Source organism: Mirounga angustirostris, unplaced genomic scaffold (genome assembly GCF_029215605.1).
Source record: "Mirounga angustirostris isolate CCGP_5_RB_7025 unplaced genomic scaffold, mMirAng1.0.hap1 SCAF_5, whole genome shotgun sequence".
Taxonomy (NCBI): Eukaryota; Metazoa; Chordata; class Mammalia; order Carnivora; family Phocidae; genus Mirounga; species Mirounga angustirostris.
In genome coordinates this window covers 89,288,950-89,308,239 of record NW_026991713.1, presented here as the reverse complement: position 1 = coordinate 89,308,239, position 19,290 = coordinate 89,288,950, and the positions used below count along the sequence as shown (strand labels likewise).

Genomic DNA, 19,290 nt, shown 5'->3' with positions numbered 1-19,290 from the left:
GATGAAAACAAAGCTGTCAGAAAATCTAGTAGGGGTACCTGAGTGGCTCAGTCGTTAAGTGTCTGCCTTCTGCTCAGGTAATGATCTCAGGGTCCTGGGATTGAGCCCCGCATCGAGCTCCCTGCTCAGTGGGAAGCCTGCTTCTCCCTCTCCCACTCCCCCTGCTTGTGTTCCCTCTCTCGCTGTGTCTCTCTCTGTCAAATAAATAAAATCTTTAAAAAAAAAAAAAAGAAAATCTAATAAATGAAAAAATAAAAAGCCCCATTTGTGTCTGTAAAATTTGATCATTCCAGATACCATGCTTCCTAGCTACTCTAGTACATCTCCTAGACTCACTGTAACAAACTAAGGTGATCCAACATTTGAAATGGACCCTTCTACCCTTAGGCTCTACTGACTCCTCACCAATTCCATAGATTTATGCTGTAGCCCTTTTATGTCCCAATTATTGCGCTTATCATCACAAAGACTACAAAAATGTGCGGGTTATAAGCCCTGCTCTGAAGGGCCTTAAAATCTTTAGAAAACCCGAATCGGTAAGTAACCAAGATACACCAAGGAAATGTTGTAGAAAGAGACTGCACCTGGTTGGGAGATGGGAAAATGGACACCTAACAGATGTTCCATGGGGAAAGTAGCTTTTAAGATGGGATCTGCAAGGTCTGTTACACGGCAATTTGGTAAGAAAATGTCATAGTTGGATACAGCAGTATAAGTAAAAAAAACATGGAAAAAGGAAATTGCATGTACATGAAACAACAAACTAAAGCAGAGAAACCAAGAGAATGGAAAAGCAGACCAAGGTTGGACTGAGGGTGACCTTGACTGCCAGGGGGGCGGGGGGAGGAGCAGAAGTAAATCAACAGAACATGGAATTAACATGCTGTTCAGAAGAATGAAGTGACTACATTAGATGACGACAACTGTCCTCCCAGAATAAAAGACTGGAGGCTTGAAGACTACTTAGAGAGCCAGGTAAAAAATGATGACAGCTTGAAGCAGACATTAGCTATGAAAATGAAAAGGGAAACAACTGGATATAAAACACACTGAAAAAATAAAATCGATGTTGGCTGCAAGTTAGAGAATGAAGTCATACTAGACCTGTGGTCTTGAATCTGGATGACCAAGAGGATAGAACACCCCTCATAACGAATACAGCAGGAATAAGTGGTTTGAGACATAAGGATGCAGTAATACTTAATTTCAGAATATAGGGAGGTGACGTACACCCAGAGGTACACATCTGGAAGACAAGTCTACAGGTCACATGCTTAGGAGGTAGACATGAGCAAGAGAAAAACTGGGAGGTCACGTGTCATGAAAGGGATATTTACTCACTATTCTTTTAATTTTGTTCCACAGTTTTAAGTTTATACATTTTGAGGCCATTTTAAATAGCTAACTACAGCATACCCCAAAACAGCTTGTACGTGACCTGAATATATTCTTTGGGAGTTCTGTGATATAAAAATTCAAATCCATTGATAGTTGTAACTATTTTAATGAGAAAAATCAATCCTTTTAACAAAATAATGAGGTTCTATATTTATAATAAAATAAATCAAAATAGGGGAAGAATAGGGCCATGACTTTCTTTAACAGACATTAATTTTACAGTCACTAATTAAAACTACAAAGAGATGGTTGTTAGCTGAATCTCAGAGTCTCTGTGATTTAGGTTAAGTATCCTAGAGTCTTTTCTTACTATAGCCAACTTGGAACCAAAATGGACCATTCCCTGGGGTCTTCTTAGTCTCTGCCTAACTCCCAGGTGCTATCCCAAAACTAGAAAAGGGGCAGTTCACAAGGGCAGAAACTCTGCCTAGCACTGGAGTTCTGAATGGTCTTTAGAAGTTTAAGAAAATCCAGCGGCGCCTGGGTGGCTCAGGCGTTAAGCGTCTGCCTTCGGTCATGATCCCAGGGTCCTGGGATTGAGCCCCGCATCGCACTGGGCTCCCTGCTCAGTGGGGAGCCTGCTTCTCCCTCTCCCACTACCCCTGCTTGTGTTCCCGCTCTCACTGTGTCTCTCTCTGTCAAATAAATAAATAAATAAATAAATAAATAAATAAATAAATAATCTATCTATCTATCTTAAAAAGAAGAGAAAATCCAACTTACCTCCTGGTCCTTTCTTTTTACCTTTCTTACTTTTCTTCCTTTTAGAAAGCTCAGAAAATGCTTCAGCTGCTTTTTGGAGTTTTGTGATAAAAAATTCAATGTCATCCAAAATGTGGTTTAATATTTGCTGGAATTAGAAATTACAGAATAAGATTTAAGACAAAATAAAACCATTTTTGCCTCGACTGAATACTATTAGTCAGTAAAGGAAAATCAGAAAGTTAAAAAAAAAAAGAAAAAAATACCTCCCACATGCAAATTTCAAGTTTATCACTAATTCTAAGAAAAAGAATTGAACTAAATATACACATACCGGTGGCTAAAGTCTGACATTTACATTTTTCTTTAGCTTAATCTTGTTCTATTTTCAATACCATAAAGAAAGCATTCACAATATCTATTCAGATTATTAATTATTTTCAACTACTCTAATTTTCTCATAGGGTTCTCCCACATAAAGTTAGGGGAAAAATTCTAAGAAACATCTTGTTAGAAGAGGAATGAGCATTTCTGTTTTCTAATAAATACGCCAATAAAGTACCAACAATATTATTTCATGGAATTAAAGGTATATAGAATGTTCTGATTACCTAATAAACACATAGATAATCTAGAATAATAATCATTAATGAGAGTTGCCACATGGTAAAATAGAATTAATGATGAATTATGCTTTCAGGGATTATTGGATCAGTTTTGATTGTCTTAGCTGACTTTCTCTAGTATGTGTGAAACGTGACATTCTTCTAATTTAAAAGACTAGAAACCGGGATTAAGTAAACTTTTAAGTATAATAAATAATGGTGTAATATAAAAATTAAATTCCAAACTTCAAATTCCTGTATTTGTTTCCAAATAAGCTAGGATTGCGTATAACATAAATAGTAATTATATTGAGATTATATTTTATTATTATATCAGAAGGCATTGTCATTCTGTAAGTAAATTACTATGGACTAATAAAAATAAACACAGCCTTATTCTTTATAAAACATTAAAATTTACATATCTACTTTTAAAAAATTCCACTTAACTTTTATCTTTCAGGCATTGTAAAATTGTTTAGTAAAAATAAATGTCATGAAGAGATATTTAGAAGACATTTCAATTATGAATTACAAGTTATGAAAAAAGTTAAAATCCCCCAAATCTGATAATTCAGTTTAGGTTCCTTTGTAAACTAGTTAATATGCTAGTTCTTCTATCAGAGCCCTATCCTACTAACTAAATATTGGCCTAAAGGCAAAAATAGTTAAGAAAGAAATAATTCAAAGGGCATAACCACCAATGGAAAGAGAAAATACAGTTTGCATAAAACATCTTTATTTAAATCAACTTCATTTTCCCTGCTGATATTTTTTTCCTCTTTAAAAAGAAGGCAATGGCCTAAAGAGGACTGTTGGACCTACCACGTCTCTGTCAATTCGGGCCGCCATCATTTCAGGTGCTTCTTCCTGCTCATGATACTGCCTTGGTTTCTCAACTAAAGAAAAAAGAATCACAAGTCTTTCAACCTGTTACCGAAGCAAGATCAATCTAGGTAGTGAAACATGAAAAGTGGATAGAAAAGAGTGCCATTTGCAAAAGGGAACACCTTCACTGGATACAAAATGAAAACTGCTCATCATCTATCAATGACATGCATCCTTGCCACCACTAATTGAGGAGCACTTGGCCAGGGCTTGCCTTTAGCCTTTATGATTTACCCTGTAACTTCCCCTTCTATTCTCCCTCTTCCCAATGACAGCTGCCTGTAGAACCAACCCTAACTTCTCACCCTATAATTCCTACACAAGAAAGAAATATAAACTCACATTTAAGCACCCGCTCCTCAAAAAGTGGTGAACTAATTTCTAATGCAACCTCCCAATTTTATACATTCCACCACTGTGATTACAATAAAGCTTTGGGGGTTCTGACAGTAAAGTGCTTCTTTCAAATTCTAGTTGTCATTAAGCTTAAAACCCACAAGGTTGGGCTCACTGATTTATACTTTATAAGTATAAATACTCTACAGGATTTGCAAATTAAGTAATACATATCTTAAGAGCATTCAAGATGTTAAGTTAGCTCAGTTAGCTAAAGCATGATGTTAATCATAAGGTCACTATAATGAACTCCCTTCTGGTTAATACTACCACTAAACACAGATACTTCTACATATATTTCACAGTAGATTAAATAAAAGAAAAACTGTACAGATGAAACTGGAAAAATGTATCATCAATAATGGAAAAAACTCATGATACATCATCATGACTCATGATATTCAATATAGAAAACTACAAAAAATACTGAGAACTCTGTATTTATACCTCTTCTATGCCTTTCCCAATAAATGGAATATCGCCCCCCGAAAAAAAGAAGAAATTATGATGGAGTTTTTTGAAACTTAATTAGTGGCTCTTAAGTACTTTAAAATAATTAGAATTTATATTTATGAACTCTTGCCAGTTAAATGCTGTTTTACATGGAGTTAGCGGCTTTCTTGAGTACAGTATACTACAGAAAGCATGTTGAACTTGAAATGCAGCTAGTAAGAAGTCCAGATAAGCCCCAAAATATCACTTGGAGGGTGAGGTAAGGGGAGATGCAGTATCTCACAGACTTTTTCAGGGTCTCTGGTGCCACTACGAACCCCACTGCCACTACTCTACAGAGATCACTTTTGGAAGTCAGGGGTAAGGCTGTGTCAGGGATTCAAAGGAGATGTTTAGTCTGAGTTAGCTGGAGCCTTCAGAGGGACCAAAAAGATACTCCTTTTGGGGGGATTTCCAACCAAAAACTGGCCTGGGTCCAGACAGAACCTCACATGGTAAGTGCTATGTTCCGTATGGCCTAGTAGAAAATTAGAAGTTGTGAAAACCCTTTCTTACTCTCATTTAAATAGGTAAGATTGCACAGAATATTTTAGACAAAATCTAATGAGAGCCCAGAAACATCTCTTTGTTGTAAATCATATTAGGTTTTACAGATGTTTTCACAAATTTATTCAGAATATTTATAAACTTAAGATCTCTTATCCTTCCTCAACTTCAAGGAAGACCATTTTGATCTCTCTCAAAACCCACATCTCTTCTACCAAGATAGTAGCAACAACAAAACACTATGTGAACACAAAAAGTAGAAAACACTACAAACTCCTATTAGTTTTTTTAAACACAAAATATTACAGAAAAAAAACAGATCAACAGAAATTTGTATGATTTCTAAAAACAAATTATTATAAGGTAAATATTCTGCTACTTCATTTTTGATAAACAGATGTTTCAAAGACTTTTTTCTTTCATCTGTCTGGTAGCTGGGCTTACATGTAAATCTCTAAAAAATAACTTCAAGTATACAAAAAAAATAAATAAAATGGAAAGCAATTCAGAAATAAAATGAACTCAATTTGGCAAAAATGAGACGAACCACACGTTATGTGTTTTACACTACAGTAGGGACTGCTGTCGACATTATTTGCTTTCAGATTCACAGCAACCCATGAATCATTATCCCCACTTTACAAGTGAGGTTGAAACACAAAGAGATACCATCCAGGGTCACACAGCAGATCCTGGTCTTACTCCAGAGTCCAACTTTTGACTCCCCAGACTCAAAATAAAGTCTAGTGTCACTTATTTATGGCCACCAAGTTCTATTGTTTAACTACATTGTTAGATATCTGCATGAATAATGTTTTATTAGATAAAGGATAAGTGATTTAAGTCCACTGAACAATGAGGCAGAACAGTGAGACTCTAGTCTTCATCAAATTCAAACTCGTTGGATCACAATTTATTCACTCATAATAAAAAGATTGGACTAAACATATTTTAAGGCATTTTCAGTCATAAAAATTTCAGATTTGGTAAAAAAAACAAAAACAAAAAACAAAACAAAAACATTCTGACATATAAAAAGTTATGCTAAGTTCTATGCTCGGATTATTTGTCTTTGAAAAAGAATGTCAAGGTAAAATGATGATGCACACAAAGGGCCCCTCTGACAAGTTTAGTGAGATGGAGATGCTTTTACTCTTGTCCTAATACTCCCCTTACAGCCTTTTCATGTAAGCACAACAATTTTCCCAAACAGGAAAGTGGTAAGATAATAATAATGGAAAGAATTTTGAAGGACAATCTTTGCAAAAAAATCTGACAGTCTCTTCTCTGGTAGAGAGTTTGATTCACAGCTGAGTCAAACTTCCCATCTTTGATTGCATTAAAAAAAAAAAAAAAGTAATCCTAACACCATATTTATTTAAATGACTGGTGTGAACTCTCATATACAATAGTCTTATAGTGTCAAAGTTTTAAATTTCCTTTATCTATGATTTTTTTTTAATTAAAAAAGCTAACCTCAAGCTTCAGCTCAGAAATCAGCATCAGAATTTGAGAGCAAGAATTATGTCACAACCCAAAGTCAATGGTCAATAAGTAGCAATCCTCAGAAACACTCACAGTCCCCTTGGTCAGCAGCCCATGCAGACCAGGCTGCCACCCGACTTCTAACATCCACCTGGGTAACAGTCCCAGGGGGCACCGGGGCAGGAGCTCTTGGCGGAGGCGGTATACCAGGGTCTGCTTTGGAAATCATCCTAAAAAAGATGAAAAAATAGAATTTTTACCATCTCCGTGTCTATCAATTCTCAGTTTATGGCATTAGTTCTTCAACCTTAAGAACGATGTCAAGGGGGAGGACAACAAGGACTTCCTAACCATTTCATTTTATGTATATTTACAAATGTATATGAAATATAAAAACACAGGAAAATTTTAATTCAACTGAACACTAGGTTTAATTTTTTTCTGGGTCTCCTGTGACTTGGAGAGGCTATGAACTAACTATATTCCTCATATCTATTTGTACCAGGCTTCCTTCCCTTAAAATGCCACTCATCTGTCCTGACTCTGACAACACATGCTAGAGAAGGCTTCTCAGAGAAAGACCAGAAAACGCGGAGAGAAAAGGTGCACACATATACTGATAAACTAGGAAGAGCTAATGAGTTGAAATCACAGGTTGTAATCTGTAAAATAGACCTTCATCGAAGATCATTTTTCTAAATCTTTAGAACAGATACTACAACAACAACAAAAAACACCCCAAAAAACAAAAGAAAAACGCAAATAAAAAAACTTAAAAACAAAACAATTCTACCCCTTAATTTCTTTTAATGTTTTTACCTCAGGGCTTCAGGCCGCCTCTTCTGTTTCCCTCCTTTACTGTCACTGATCGCACTCTCAATGTCTTCACTAATGAGGTTTGCCTGCAGTGCAAGACAAGTTACCCGTGAGGTCATAGATTTTTCTTGTCTTAACGTATAGTTTCAAACAGCAACAGCAAAATGGATTACATTCCCTATCTGAATCAGTAAGTGTCCTGATGCAAAAGAAAAGTGTTTTCTTTTTTTAAAATGTGCTTTCAAAACATGACTCTTGCAGTTTTTTGATGGTGAATTTTATAATGACAAATTTTAAAAACTGAAGAAATTCTTAAAGGTTATTTCATCCAGATTCCATTACTTTAGACAAAAGCTATCCTTGCATACAGGCAAAGAGAAAAGGAATTTGCATATGCTGGAAATGTAAGTATATGTGGAAAATGTAACTGGGAGAAAATCTCTACCTAAAAAGAAATGAAGGAATTAGAAGTGCATGCTGGTCAAGCAGAGCCCTTCCCCTTTCTCAGCCTCAGGCTCCGGTGGGCACCCATTAACCTACTGGAACAAATCACTCAGTCCCAGCAGATACTCCCAGTTTGGGACAAATACACTACAATCGTGGGACGAACCCCAACACTAGGTTGTACCTTTTTTGATAACCACTTTATTCTGTCATTTCAGGTAAAAGCTAACTTTCTCCAAACAATTAACTTCTCTAATACTTTTCCAACAAGAATATTTGATGTGGTTTTCTTGGGAAACAGTGTGAAGTTAGCAGCTTCTTAAGAGGTTTATTTTGTTTGGTATAAAGTTTACTTATGACCAGTGATTATTATTGCATATTAGATTCTTGATGGGATGTACTCACCTCCTATTTTTTGTTCCTGCTTGTTCTCTGTCATTTTGTATGTTTTTCTCAAATATGTATGCTGTATATTCTTTTACCATAAGCACAGACAATCATAAAATTTTAGAGCTGAAAGGAAACTTAAAGATCATCTAATCTGTCCTCTCTGTTTTATAATTAATGAAACTGAAGAATACTCATATGATGGTTTGGCCAAGGTCACATTCCTAATTAAATGTGAGGGCTAATGCACCCTAGCTCAGTGTTACTTCAGTAAGACTATCTTAGTTTCAGGAAGACATTATAAACATCATGTCAAAGACTCTCTGTTATGTGGGATATTAAGTAAAACTGAAGATGCTTAGGAACCCTGAACTTCTTTTGTGGGGGGGGCTATCATATTTCTAAGAAAAATTTTACTATAGAGGTGGGCAGGAGCGTAGTGTAAAATCCCATAATAAAGAAATTTTAAAACTCAAAAGTGATGTTGCAACATGACCCATATAAAAGAAACTACATCATATTTCATTGTGTTTATATTTTTAATGTGTCAAGGAAAAAGAAGGTCTCATGTAGATAGCACTAATGAGTAAAAACAAAGAGCTGCACAGTGGTATTTGAGCTTTTAGACAAAACAGTAATTCAGTAAATCTGTTTCAGACCCACCAATACCAGCATCCCCTATCAGATAAAACAAGCCCTTTATTCTCAACACTTAAACCCAGAAACTTTACTCAGCATAATAACTCTTAGTTTCAGGCTAAGTTTTAGAGCACTGAGGCAAATACCAGATTTAAAATGTCTTTTAGTTTAGTCCTCTGTTTCAAAAATATTTTAATTTCAATATATTTTCAGAGAAAAATATTCACTTTAATACTTATTTAATACTTAACAAATCTAACCTTGCAAAATTCTTAATACCCTTTATGACTTTCAAAAGGCACTACATAAAATTTGATGAACATCACTATGCAAATTATCTAAATGCCACAGTTATTTTCAAGTAAGATTTTTACAAAGTCATCTATACATAAAGCAAGAAAAAGAAAATGATGAAATGCACTGTTGACAGTCAATCTTAATTTAGCTATCATATTTTAATGTCAAAGAAATACAGAAAAGATCAAGTGACACTTCATGCTAATCTCCTAACATTTCTTTATAAGATAAAAATTACCTGTATATTTTGTAATATACAGTCACAGTGATAAGTCACTGCTTTGGCAAAGCACCAATCAACTCAACCCAAAATGAATTCCCTTTTGAAGAAATCAACTCATGATCTAAAAATATTCAAGGTGGACGATAATTTCTAATGTCCAACAAAGCATCACAAGTGATAAGCATTTGAAAATTACAGTGTACTTTGAATACCAATCTTCAGGATATAGCATGTTTTTACTGGTAACCATGCTTAACTACTTTCACATTATCACTTGGGGATTACATATCTTGAGCAATTATTCAAGTCACATAATTAAATGGTGAGCTTTAAATATGTATCATTGAAAATGTCTTGAGGGTTTCACTGCAATAATCCATGTTATGTGATTAGTGCAGAATAAAATAGGATGGCGTGATTACTTATTGTCCATGAAGCATGATTTTGGAAGAATCAATTTTTAATTATAAGTCCAAGTAACTCAATGAAGAATTTAATATATTATCTATGCCTGTTTTTTTTTTAAATAAATAGAATGCATCTTTCTTTTTTAAAATACCACTCTATTTCCTCTTTATTTATTGGAACCCCTCAGGAAAATACTAAGGTATTTGTTTTCCTTACAAAATCCTAAGAAACTAAAAATCCACTGGTCATATAACTGAAGTGGATAATCCAATGGCTGTCAGAACATCTACTTAAAGGGGGGAAAAAATTCACCATTCTTATACCTTAATCTCATCACACTGGAAAAGATGAAGATCGGGCTTGTTTTGAGTTGGCTCTTTGCACACCAGGGCGAGAATTGAATCATAGTTACAGGAATGCATCACAGCTTGGCAGTGCTGGACTGTGCTTAAAGGAAAATTCTCTAGTTCATTCTGTAAACAAAGTAAAAATATAATTTGCCTTAATTTTTATCGTATGTCTAAAATCTATTGAACAAAGAGCTCTAGACACTGTACAAATCGCTTTTAAAGTGATTTCCAAAATTATTCACCATCTTACATGGTATTTTTTTTCCCTCTGGCTATATAGTGTCAGAATTTTCTTTTACTTGAACACTGAACAGTCATACTCTTAGTTTCTACCTTCAGTGATCACAAATGTTAGGCTAAAAATAATACATCATTTATACATTTTTTTATTTCAATGAATCTTTCAGATGAAAAAATTCACTCGCTCTATATATTCATTCTAGTCAAAAATGTCAAACAGCTGGGCCAGAAGGATCTCACTAAAAATTACATTTTTCAAAGTGATTAAGATGTTTGGAAGTATAAAAGTAAATATTCTCTAACCTATAAACAGCCACCTAAATAAAATACTGGCGGATTCTTAAACAAATGAGCTTTCTGTTCACGATTAGAATTCTGTATTTAATGAGATATATTTAAAATGCTCATTATTATACTAATGATTTTATACAAATAGTGAGTGGGTCATAATGAATTAATGAGAGAAACTGATTTTTTTAAGAAAATATAATATCCCCAATAAATGAAAATAAATTAGATAAATAACAAATAAAAGGAAAAAGCAGCAACTCTGATTACAGATGGCACATACACACATCATGAGTTTTATTCTAACTTTTGATTCCCTGAGATCCAGAAAAGGCAAAACAAGAAGCACTTGTCCTTCAAAATAAAATGCAATTTCTCAGAGTACCAGAGAAATAACAAATTTTCTTTCTTTGCAAAGTAAATTAAATAATACCCCCTTCTCTCTATATAATACTTAAAACCATGAGGATCAGAGAAGATGTTCTCTCACAGTATATGATGGATGTGAGAAAAGAAAGGGCAGATCTTACTCCAAGTCCTATCAGAATACTCTAAACAATTATGACAGTTGTTTTCTTTATCTTAGCAACTCAAATACTTATTGGATAATGGGGCTCAGAAAAGTCCTGTGTTGAGAGCTCTAGCCTCGTACCTACCAGTGGTTGTGCAAAATAAAGGTGCCTGCCATAGGGGTGCTGAAAAGTTAATAGGCACACACACACACATACACACACACACAAAAACCCCCTTCATCCCAGGTTACTCATTTACTGGGATATGGTTTGCCTAGTATATAATTAATATATGTCATAAAGAATAAGGCTCCACTGGGGCCTTATTTTAGTGCTTTGGATTTTTTTTCTCACTTCCTCCATCTCATCATTTGTGGTTAAAAACAAAACAAAACAAAACACATATCCCTCTGTCTCCAGTTTCAGGAACTGATTTTGTGGGCGTAATATGTATGCAACAGTATATTTCTTCTTTAAAATCACTGACAAAATATTTTATTTTGTCAAACTTTCATCCCCTTTTAAACAGTATGACCTGCTTGTCAACATAAGTATCTGTGGAACTTTCTTGGAAGTAAACAGTCTAAATTTTACAGACTTACCTTCGATTCTAAATCAATCAGGCTCACAGCTCTGTCGTCCACTTGAAGAATCATATCCTGGGTCCACACTTTGCCCTTGGCATCGAGCAATTTCAGCTTCCTTATTCCATCATCAACAGTTATCATAGCATCTTTCCGATCCAGAACAAAGGTGGTCAAGTGCTTACGATTGACAAGAAGGAAAAAATATTTATTAACACACACATTCTCTTAGTGCACGTTTTCCAAAAGAAAGCAATGGTGACCTGACTGAAGTCAACGACCGGAGCGGAGAGGAGCCAACAACACAAGGTATCCTACAACTTTGTGGCTCTCTTACTGAGATTAAGAAAGTCAAGCAGGTTTTTGTTGAATTGAGGAAAGGGTGCCTTGAGTCATAAAATACCTCAATCTGTTTAATACCGAGCCATGTCGAGCTACATAAACAGAACATAAATTCTGAACAGCTTAAATAACATTCTCTTAAGACCGATCCCTCCCATCTCATTCCATGTTGGTTACTTAAGTGCTGAGCCACTGCGGCTTAAAACCACAGAAACTGATAAACGAGAGCAGTAGTCGGCTACCACGGTAGCAACCGTCAAACTGCACGGTACTGAAACAAAACTTCAAATCTCATGAAGCATGCCTGCTATGGGTAGAAAATGGAAAATAAGAGCAATTTAAAAATTACTCCCTGCTTAAACATGTTCTACTATAAGCGATAGTCACCTATGTAAATTCCAATCAAGAGCAAATATATCTTAAAAAATAACAACACAGGAAAAACTAAACAAGAAAACCGTTGTTTAAATAGGACTAGTCACGACTTTAGGTAAAACTAAAACTAAACCACTCAGTGAAACCATCAAAGGTGTAATTTCAAAAAAGATTCCATAATATAAAATAGAAGCCTCTGTCCTGGTTTTAGCCAAAATAAGACTGACAATGACAAATGAGTGGTTAATTTATTCTCTATGAAAATAGACCCCAGATGAACAAGACACTTCATTATTTTACATCTCAGTTTTACAAAAATCTGAAAGAAAAAGGTCAACGCAATTCAGAGTACATAAGAATAAAATAAAACGCAATTCTGATTTTACCACCAAATTTTTATGTCCCTCAAGGTTCATTCTAAATTTTAGCAAACACCAAAACATCTTACTTCAACACGATATTGGGATATATCGGACACACTGCTGACACTGTCCCGAGCATAATTCTTCCTTTGTTCTGAAAGAGAAGTTGAAGAAATCATTATTTACCCACTAACAGGCTGAAGTTCATGTATCAGCGTCTTGTGGCCATCTCTAAAACTAGTCTATCTCACATATAAATACAGTAGCTGACAAGTCACCATTGTGTGGTATATCTGAAAACACGCATTATTCACATTAAATGAAAAAGCCAATAGAAAGCTTAAATGATGTGCAAGAACAATTTGACCCAATACAAATTTTCAGAATCCCAAAGGTAAAATCTAGATTATTAATGTTGTAAGAAAAAGAGTTATTTGGTCTAAGGGTTTTATTAATCAGATACTTACTCTTTGGTAAAAAGATAAAAACTGGCTTGTACCTTTCATCTCTTAATGTACTGAGAACAAAACACAATTGCAAAATACTGTCACAGATACTGTATTATAGGAGTTAGACTACATTATCAAGATAATGGCCACTACAAGGAACATCTCCTTTCACAACATCCAAACTCTGGAAGAGTGCCAGAGGAGATTCAAAACATGATTTAATCATACCGATAGCCATTAAACTTTAACAGTTTCCACACAGCTACCGAACAAACAAATGTGATACTCAGAATTGCAGATATCACCTGTTAGAAAATATGAGAGTTAAGTAGAAAGTTACTGCACCACACTATTGAAAAAAGCAAAAATAGACATTTATTTTCTTTTGTAAAATGCTGCAAAACCAAAATATAAAATATGCAGAGGCAGTATTTTGTACTTGTTTCTTTCTAATCAAGTAACTTGCTTATTTGTAAATTCAGAGTTGCCCTATTCTTTCTAAAGCAGAATGCTCTGATGAAAAAGAACCCTAAGTAAGAACCAGAAGATTATTGTTTCTAGCTTTGGTTCTGTCACTAAGTAGAATGCTAAATTAAGGCAAGACGCTTAGCTCTGGACCTCAGCACTCTTCTTGTAAAACAAAAGGGTTAAATAAGATCAAACCTCAAGACTCCTACAGTACTAATATTCAGACCCACACAGACACACACACACTCCTCAGCTTTCCTAATATCTAACAGCTTTTCAACAATAAACATGTTTTTTTCAGTTAATATAGAAACTTTTAGGTCTTCCTACAACTTCAGAAGCTGAAAAGTTCTGCTGAGCATGAAAGCAAAGCAAGTACAAAAATATAAAGTACATGTATAGATTCGGAATGTTAGCAGAATATTTGAAAACTGATAAATCAGTGTTTCACAATACATACAAAAGTAATTATCTTTTGTATTTACCTTAAACCTTAGATGAAAAATATCCATATCCCTTATATTACATCAGCCTGATATTATTCCGGTATATTCTATTTTTGCTTTTGCAGCATTAAGTTACTTAATAGAAAAAGACACACTATGAAATTCAGTATCTTCTACCTTTCTTTTTTTGTTTGGATGATGACCTGAAGAAGTATGATCCATCTGTTCCTACCAAAATAATGTGATCAAAAAGAAAGATCTGGTTTCACCTTAAATTTTTCTATTCCAATATAACAAAGCATAATCTTCACTTACATGACTGTATTCTACATATTAAAAAAATAAACAATGATTTTTTCTGATTATTAGCTGAGAATTAATCAACGTGAGATAGTAACAAATGGATAACTGTTCTCAGGAGAACCACTGAAATGCAATATATAACTGAGGAACATATCTGACAAAAAGCACTTTGAGAAATAATCACTATTCAGAATCACTGGTTTATCACTTTCTAGCACAACTCTCTATGGCAGACTCAGGACATGAAGGTGGTTCTGTTTCCTGTGGTCTGACCGAGACAGCAAAAGAAATGGCAGTGGTTGCCATGGTATCCAATTGTGATATGGCAACCCCAGGACATTCAAATGCTTCACCAAGCCTTTCAGATAAGTGATCAGTAAACACAACTGAAGCTCAACTGTATGTTTTGTAATTAAAGATTCTCATTATGAAGTAGTATGAATGTGTTCTCCCACATTTTCAAATACAGTTTCTTAATCTCATAGAAACATATTTTATAAGTACAATAGAAAAACACTGCCTATTTGATAGTATTTGTAAAAAAACATGACATTAACTGATCACTGACTGCCTAGAAGGTGTTATTTCTAATATTCCAAATGAAGAATCCATTTTAGAAATTCTTAAACTGCTTTCTCTCCAATACTACATAATATATAAGACGCTGTTACAAGAAATTACCTTTTAAAGATCCTAACAATATATAAATGCCATAAAATGGATTTATAAATAAACTAGTAGTTCTAGTGATTTAAGTCAATGAATAAATAAAGGTTAATATTAACATTTTAATAGGAAAATTTTGAAAGACGTTTCCTGAGAGGCAATTATGGCACATTTCTTTTTTATGAGAATCATATGTACTCTCAAGTACAGTTGTAAATAGTAATTATGCTTTTAAGCTGAAAATCTCACCAAAAGTTTAAAAAAGTACGAGAAATCTAAATGAAGTCTCAATGATACTCAAGGTAAAACCTCCAGTGACGTTCCCCACTTTAACAACGGTTTTCAGACTTGGCCACACACTAAAATGAACTTGGAAAAACAGTGCCTGGGTCCCACCTGCTAGAGATTCCAATGTGACTGATGTGGGATGCAGTTTGGGCCCTGGGATTTATAAATGGCAATCCCATTGTGCAGCCAGGACTGAAAACCAAAATCTGTACAAACGCCAACTCATTGACTACATGTTACTTCTCTAAGCTGAAATTTTTTCTTTCCGAATTAAGAGCGTAAATCATGGACAAATGGTGTATTAAATAATAACTGAATAAATCTGGCAGCAGAGTTTTGGGTTTCTCGTACTATGGGCTACTCAACTGCAGATAAAAAGCCTCAGTTTCTATCTCCTTATCTCTCGCAATCTGCATTGATTAGAGGCAGGAACAAACTTTACTTGATTGCAGTACCACTGGTTTTGGTTTTACTGTTTTTCCTACTCGCTTTTATACCACAGACCAGAATACATAAACCCAAAGAAATGGAATTAGGTGAATTCAGTAACCAATGATGAAAATCCTTTACAGATTATTTTCGCATTATTGGATTGATATGCTGCTGGCAAAACGTGGTAATTCACTTCTAGATTGGGGACATTAAATTCAGGTTACGTAAGACTTTGAGTGACTATGCTATATCAGTGTAGGTTCATCAATTGTAACAAATGTACCACTCCGTGCGGGCTGTTGATAATGGAGGGCTATACATACAGGTGGTATATGGGAAATCTCTGCAGCTTCCCCTCAATTTTTCTATGAACCTAAAACTACAAGTCTTAATTTTTTAAAAATGTAGGTTTTGGGGTGCCTGGGTGGCTCAGTCAGTTAAGCGTCTGACTCTTGATTTCAGCTCAGGTCATGATCTCAGGGTGGTGAGATGAAGCCCCGCACTGGGCTCTGCATTCAGTGTGGAGTCTGCTTGAGATTCTCTTTCTCCCTCTCCCCCCATTCCCCCACTCTCTCTCTCTTTCTCTCTCTCAAAAGTAAAATCTTTTTTAAAATGTAGGTTTCATTTACTTCTATTAGTAAAATGGCAACTATAACAATATTCAGGTCTCAGTATTTAAACATAATTCCCTTTTGTTGATATTGCTGTTTATGCATATACAGCAAGATTTGTAAAAGCTAATATTCAGGGGTGCCTGAGTGGCTCAGTTGGTTAAGCGGCTGACTCTTAATTTTGGCTTAGGTCATGATCTCGGGGGTCGTGAGATAGACACCCACGTCAGGCTCTGCGCTTAGCAGGGAGTCGGCTTGAGGACTCTCTCTCTCCCTCTGCCCCTCCACCCCCATGCTCTGTCTCTCTCTAAAATAAATGAACAAATCGTTAAAAAAAAAAAAAGAGCTAATATTCAGATAATTTTATTTTCTCTTTCTCTGAAAATAAAGCATAGCTTCAAAGTAAGGATTTGGCAATTAAAAAGAAAAAGAAGTAACATAAAAGCAGTTGCTGAGTATTTATTTCTCTCTCTAAATAAAACATTGGGCTACAGCTCCTATTACACTTTACACTTTCAAGCACAGTAAAGGAGAATTCCTTTCCCACTATTTTAGTGTATAATTTCCACAGAGGTGAGGTGCTTAATGGGAATCAGTGAGGAGCACCAAGTAATAAGTACAGCCTCTCATTATCTAGGCCGCCACAATCAGTTTGACAAATCAGTACCAAAACCAAGATACTGTTTGTAAAAACAAACAAGGTCATTTTTTACATAACTACATTATTTAAGAATTAATTTCACTGGCCTGTTCAACAAATTGTTAAGACAGCTTATCCCATGAGGAGAAAAGAAGCTTTAAAATTTTCAGGTAAGGTGGGAACACTGCCAAACTGTCTTTCTGAGTCACAAAGCACTAGCACACTCTATGAAGCTGAACCTCGACTCTAACACTGCCTGACTTCCTGATAATATATAATCATGGGCCACTGACTTCTTAAGAATTAAAAAAAAAAAACAACTGTTCTTTAAAAAGAGGATTTAAATGTTTTCTCCAGGTAAAATATACACCGTAAATGATGAGGATAGAGAAAAGAGAAATGGATTTTCATTTCTGAATGCCACCTGAATGTGTAAGAGATCACCTGGGCTTCAATTCTGACAGTTACACAAAGGGACTAACTCCCAACCAAGATCAGAAGATAGAAAGAGACAGGAAGAGAAGAAAGGTAGGTACAAAAAAAAATATATATATATATATGTGGGCTACATATCTATTAAGAAAAGTGCTATATTCAGGAATATTGCTATGAGAAAGATAAGTTAAGCACTGGGTAAAAATACAGAAAAGTTTATAGTGAGGTCAATCATATAGAAACTGATCGTAAGGTTTACAGATTACTTACACTCAATTCTTACCAGTCCCTCCTTGAGAAGAAAAAAGAAAAACAGGAAAGACACAAATATATTTTCCTCCTTGCTGGCTTCACAAAAAAGTTCAAACTTAAGGCTGAGAGTTGAGAGAGTGCCTGTCTATCACATTTATCCAATACTATTTGGCCTCCCGACAAAACAAATCTCAAAGTTACTATAAATGTTGGTAATGACCAAAAAAAAAAAGGCTAACTGGTAATTCCCTGAAACTCGAGTTTTTCTCGATAGAGGACGACTTTAAACAGCTGATTATTATAAATGGTTATATTACAAATTCAGTAATACCGAATATAAAGAGAAGTTACTTTTCTAGGAAGTTCAGCTATTTAGAACACAGCAAAGCCCACACTTAAGTAAGTCCTCTGAGTGGCAGACCAATGTCACAAGGTCTATACATTGAAATTGGCACATTTTAATATGCAGACTTTAATGGGACTCTCAATTCCCCACTCAGAACTTACTCTACCAAAGATTTTCTTTCTAGTTTTTCAGCCCATACGTATCAGAAGCAATGCTAGAAGAAGGCACGTTAACAACAGGCAAAAGTAACAGGCTTGGGACACAGCCACACAGAAAAAGTAGCCACAAATATTCAAAAGGGAAAAGATTTTGAATGATTTGGTGTAAAGGTAAAGACTACAGCCTCTGAGCACATCACAGCACACAGGCGCGCGCCCACTGATGACCCTCTGAGTCATCAACAGGAGATTACAGGCACCACACCCTGATGGAAGGGAATGTTTAATATAGTTTACAAGTACTTCCTTAAAAATGATACTAAATTTTAGTGCTTAGAGACTTTGACAAGCAGCCTAGCTAGAGAAAAATACAAAACTTTCAACTCCTCGGTAACAGTAGCCAAATGAAATGTTACTGTCATGAGGTATGTGGAGGAAAATGAAATTAATATTTATTTTCTCTTTATTTATGTTATCAGGGACTTTGCTGATATAAAGCCTCTCACATGCTGGCTTTGAAATTTCTTGTATCATAATGAAGAAATGACAAAACAGGCTTTGAAATTTCTTTTATCATAATGAAAAAATGACAAAACAGGGTTATTAATAAACTGCAGTATATTTTAACTGCTTTCTTTGAATAAATTAACACATATCCAAAAGAAGCAAATGTATCATCATAATTGTATAGTTCACAGTACAAAAAAAATATTTCCGGTAATATCTGGAATATAAGCTTAAAAAATATGATGAAGATTACTCCTTGACCCTGTCCAAGTATCACTGCGGTTACACATATAACATCATTTGGAGGTAACATCAAAATATTAAGGGCCTTGATTAATCTGAGGACCGAGGACAGAAAGTGATTTTCCTATGCTCCTCAATACCATGACAGACGCATTACTTCTATTTTCTCATATAAACTTACCACAATACTATCATCATTTCTATTTTGTAGATGAGGAAACTGGGGCCAACAAGTAAAATCATTTGCCCAAAACGGCAGCCCTTTGGTAGAAGGGCCATGATTCAGCCCCAAATTGCTTGGCCCTC

At 35.0% G+C, this 19,290-nt stretch overlaps 1 protein-coding gene across 6 annotated transcripts in view; it reads right to left on the bottom strand.

Annotated features, from left to right (window-relative positions):
- The window catches only part of EPS8 (EGFR pathway substrate 8, signaling adaptor), a 177,930-nt gene that overhangs the window by 39,309 nt on the left and 119,331 nt on the right, over nucleotides 1–19,290 (bottom strand). For all 6 annotated transcript variants that reach the window (XM_045873804.3, XM_045873803.3, XM_045873807.3 and 3 more), the window contains 7 exons: nucleotides 12,827–12,894; nucleotides 11,680–11,841; nucleotides 10,011–10,160; nucleotides 7,293–7,375; nucleotides 6,567–6,703; nucleotides 3,531–3,604; nucleotides 2,122–2,248 (listed from right to left, as the gene is read on the bottom strand). In XM_045873804.3, the coding sequence (XP_045729760.1) occupies nucleotides 2,122–2,248; nucleotides 3,531–3,604; nucleotides 6,567–6,703; nucleotides 7,293–7,375; nucleotides 10,011–10,160; nucleotides 11,680–11,841; nucleotides 12,827–12,894 (801 nt within the window). The remainder of the gene's footprint in view (nucleotides 1–2,121; nucleotides 2,249–3,530; nucleotides 3,605–6,566; nucleotides 6,704–7,292; nucleotides 7,376–10,010; nucleotides 10,161–11,679; nucleotides 11,842–12,826; nucleotides 12,895–19,290) is intronic.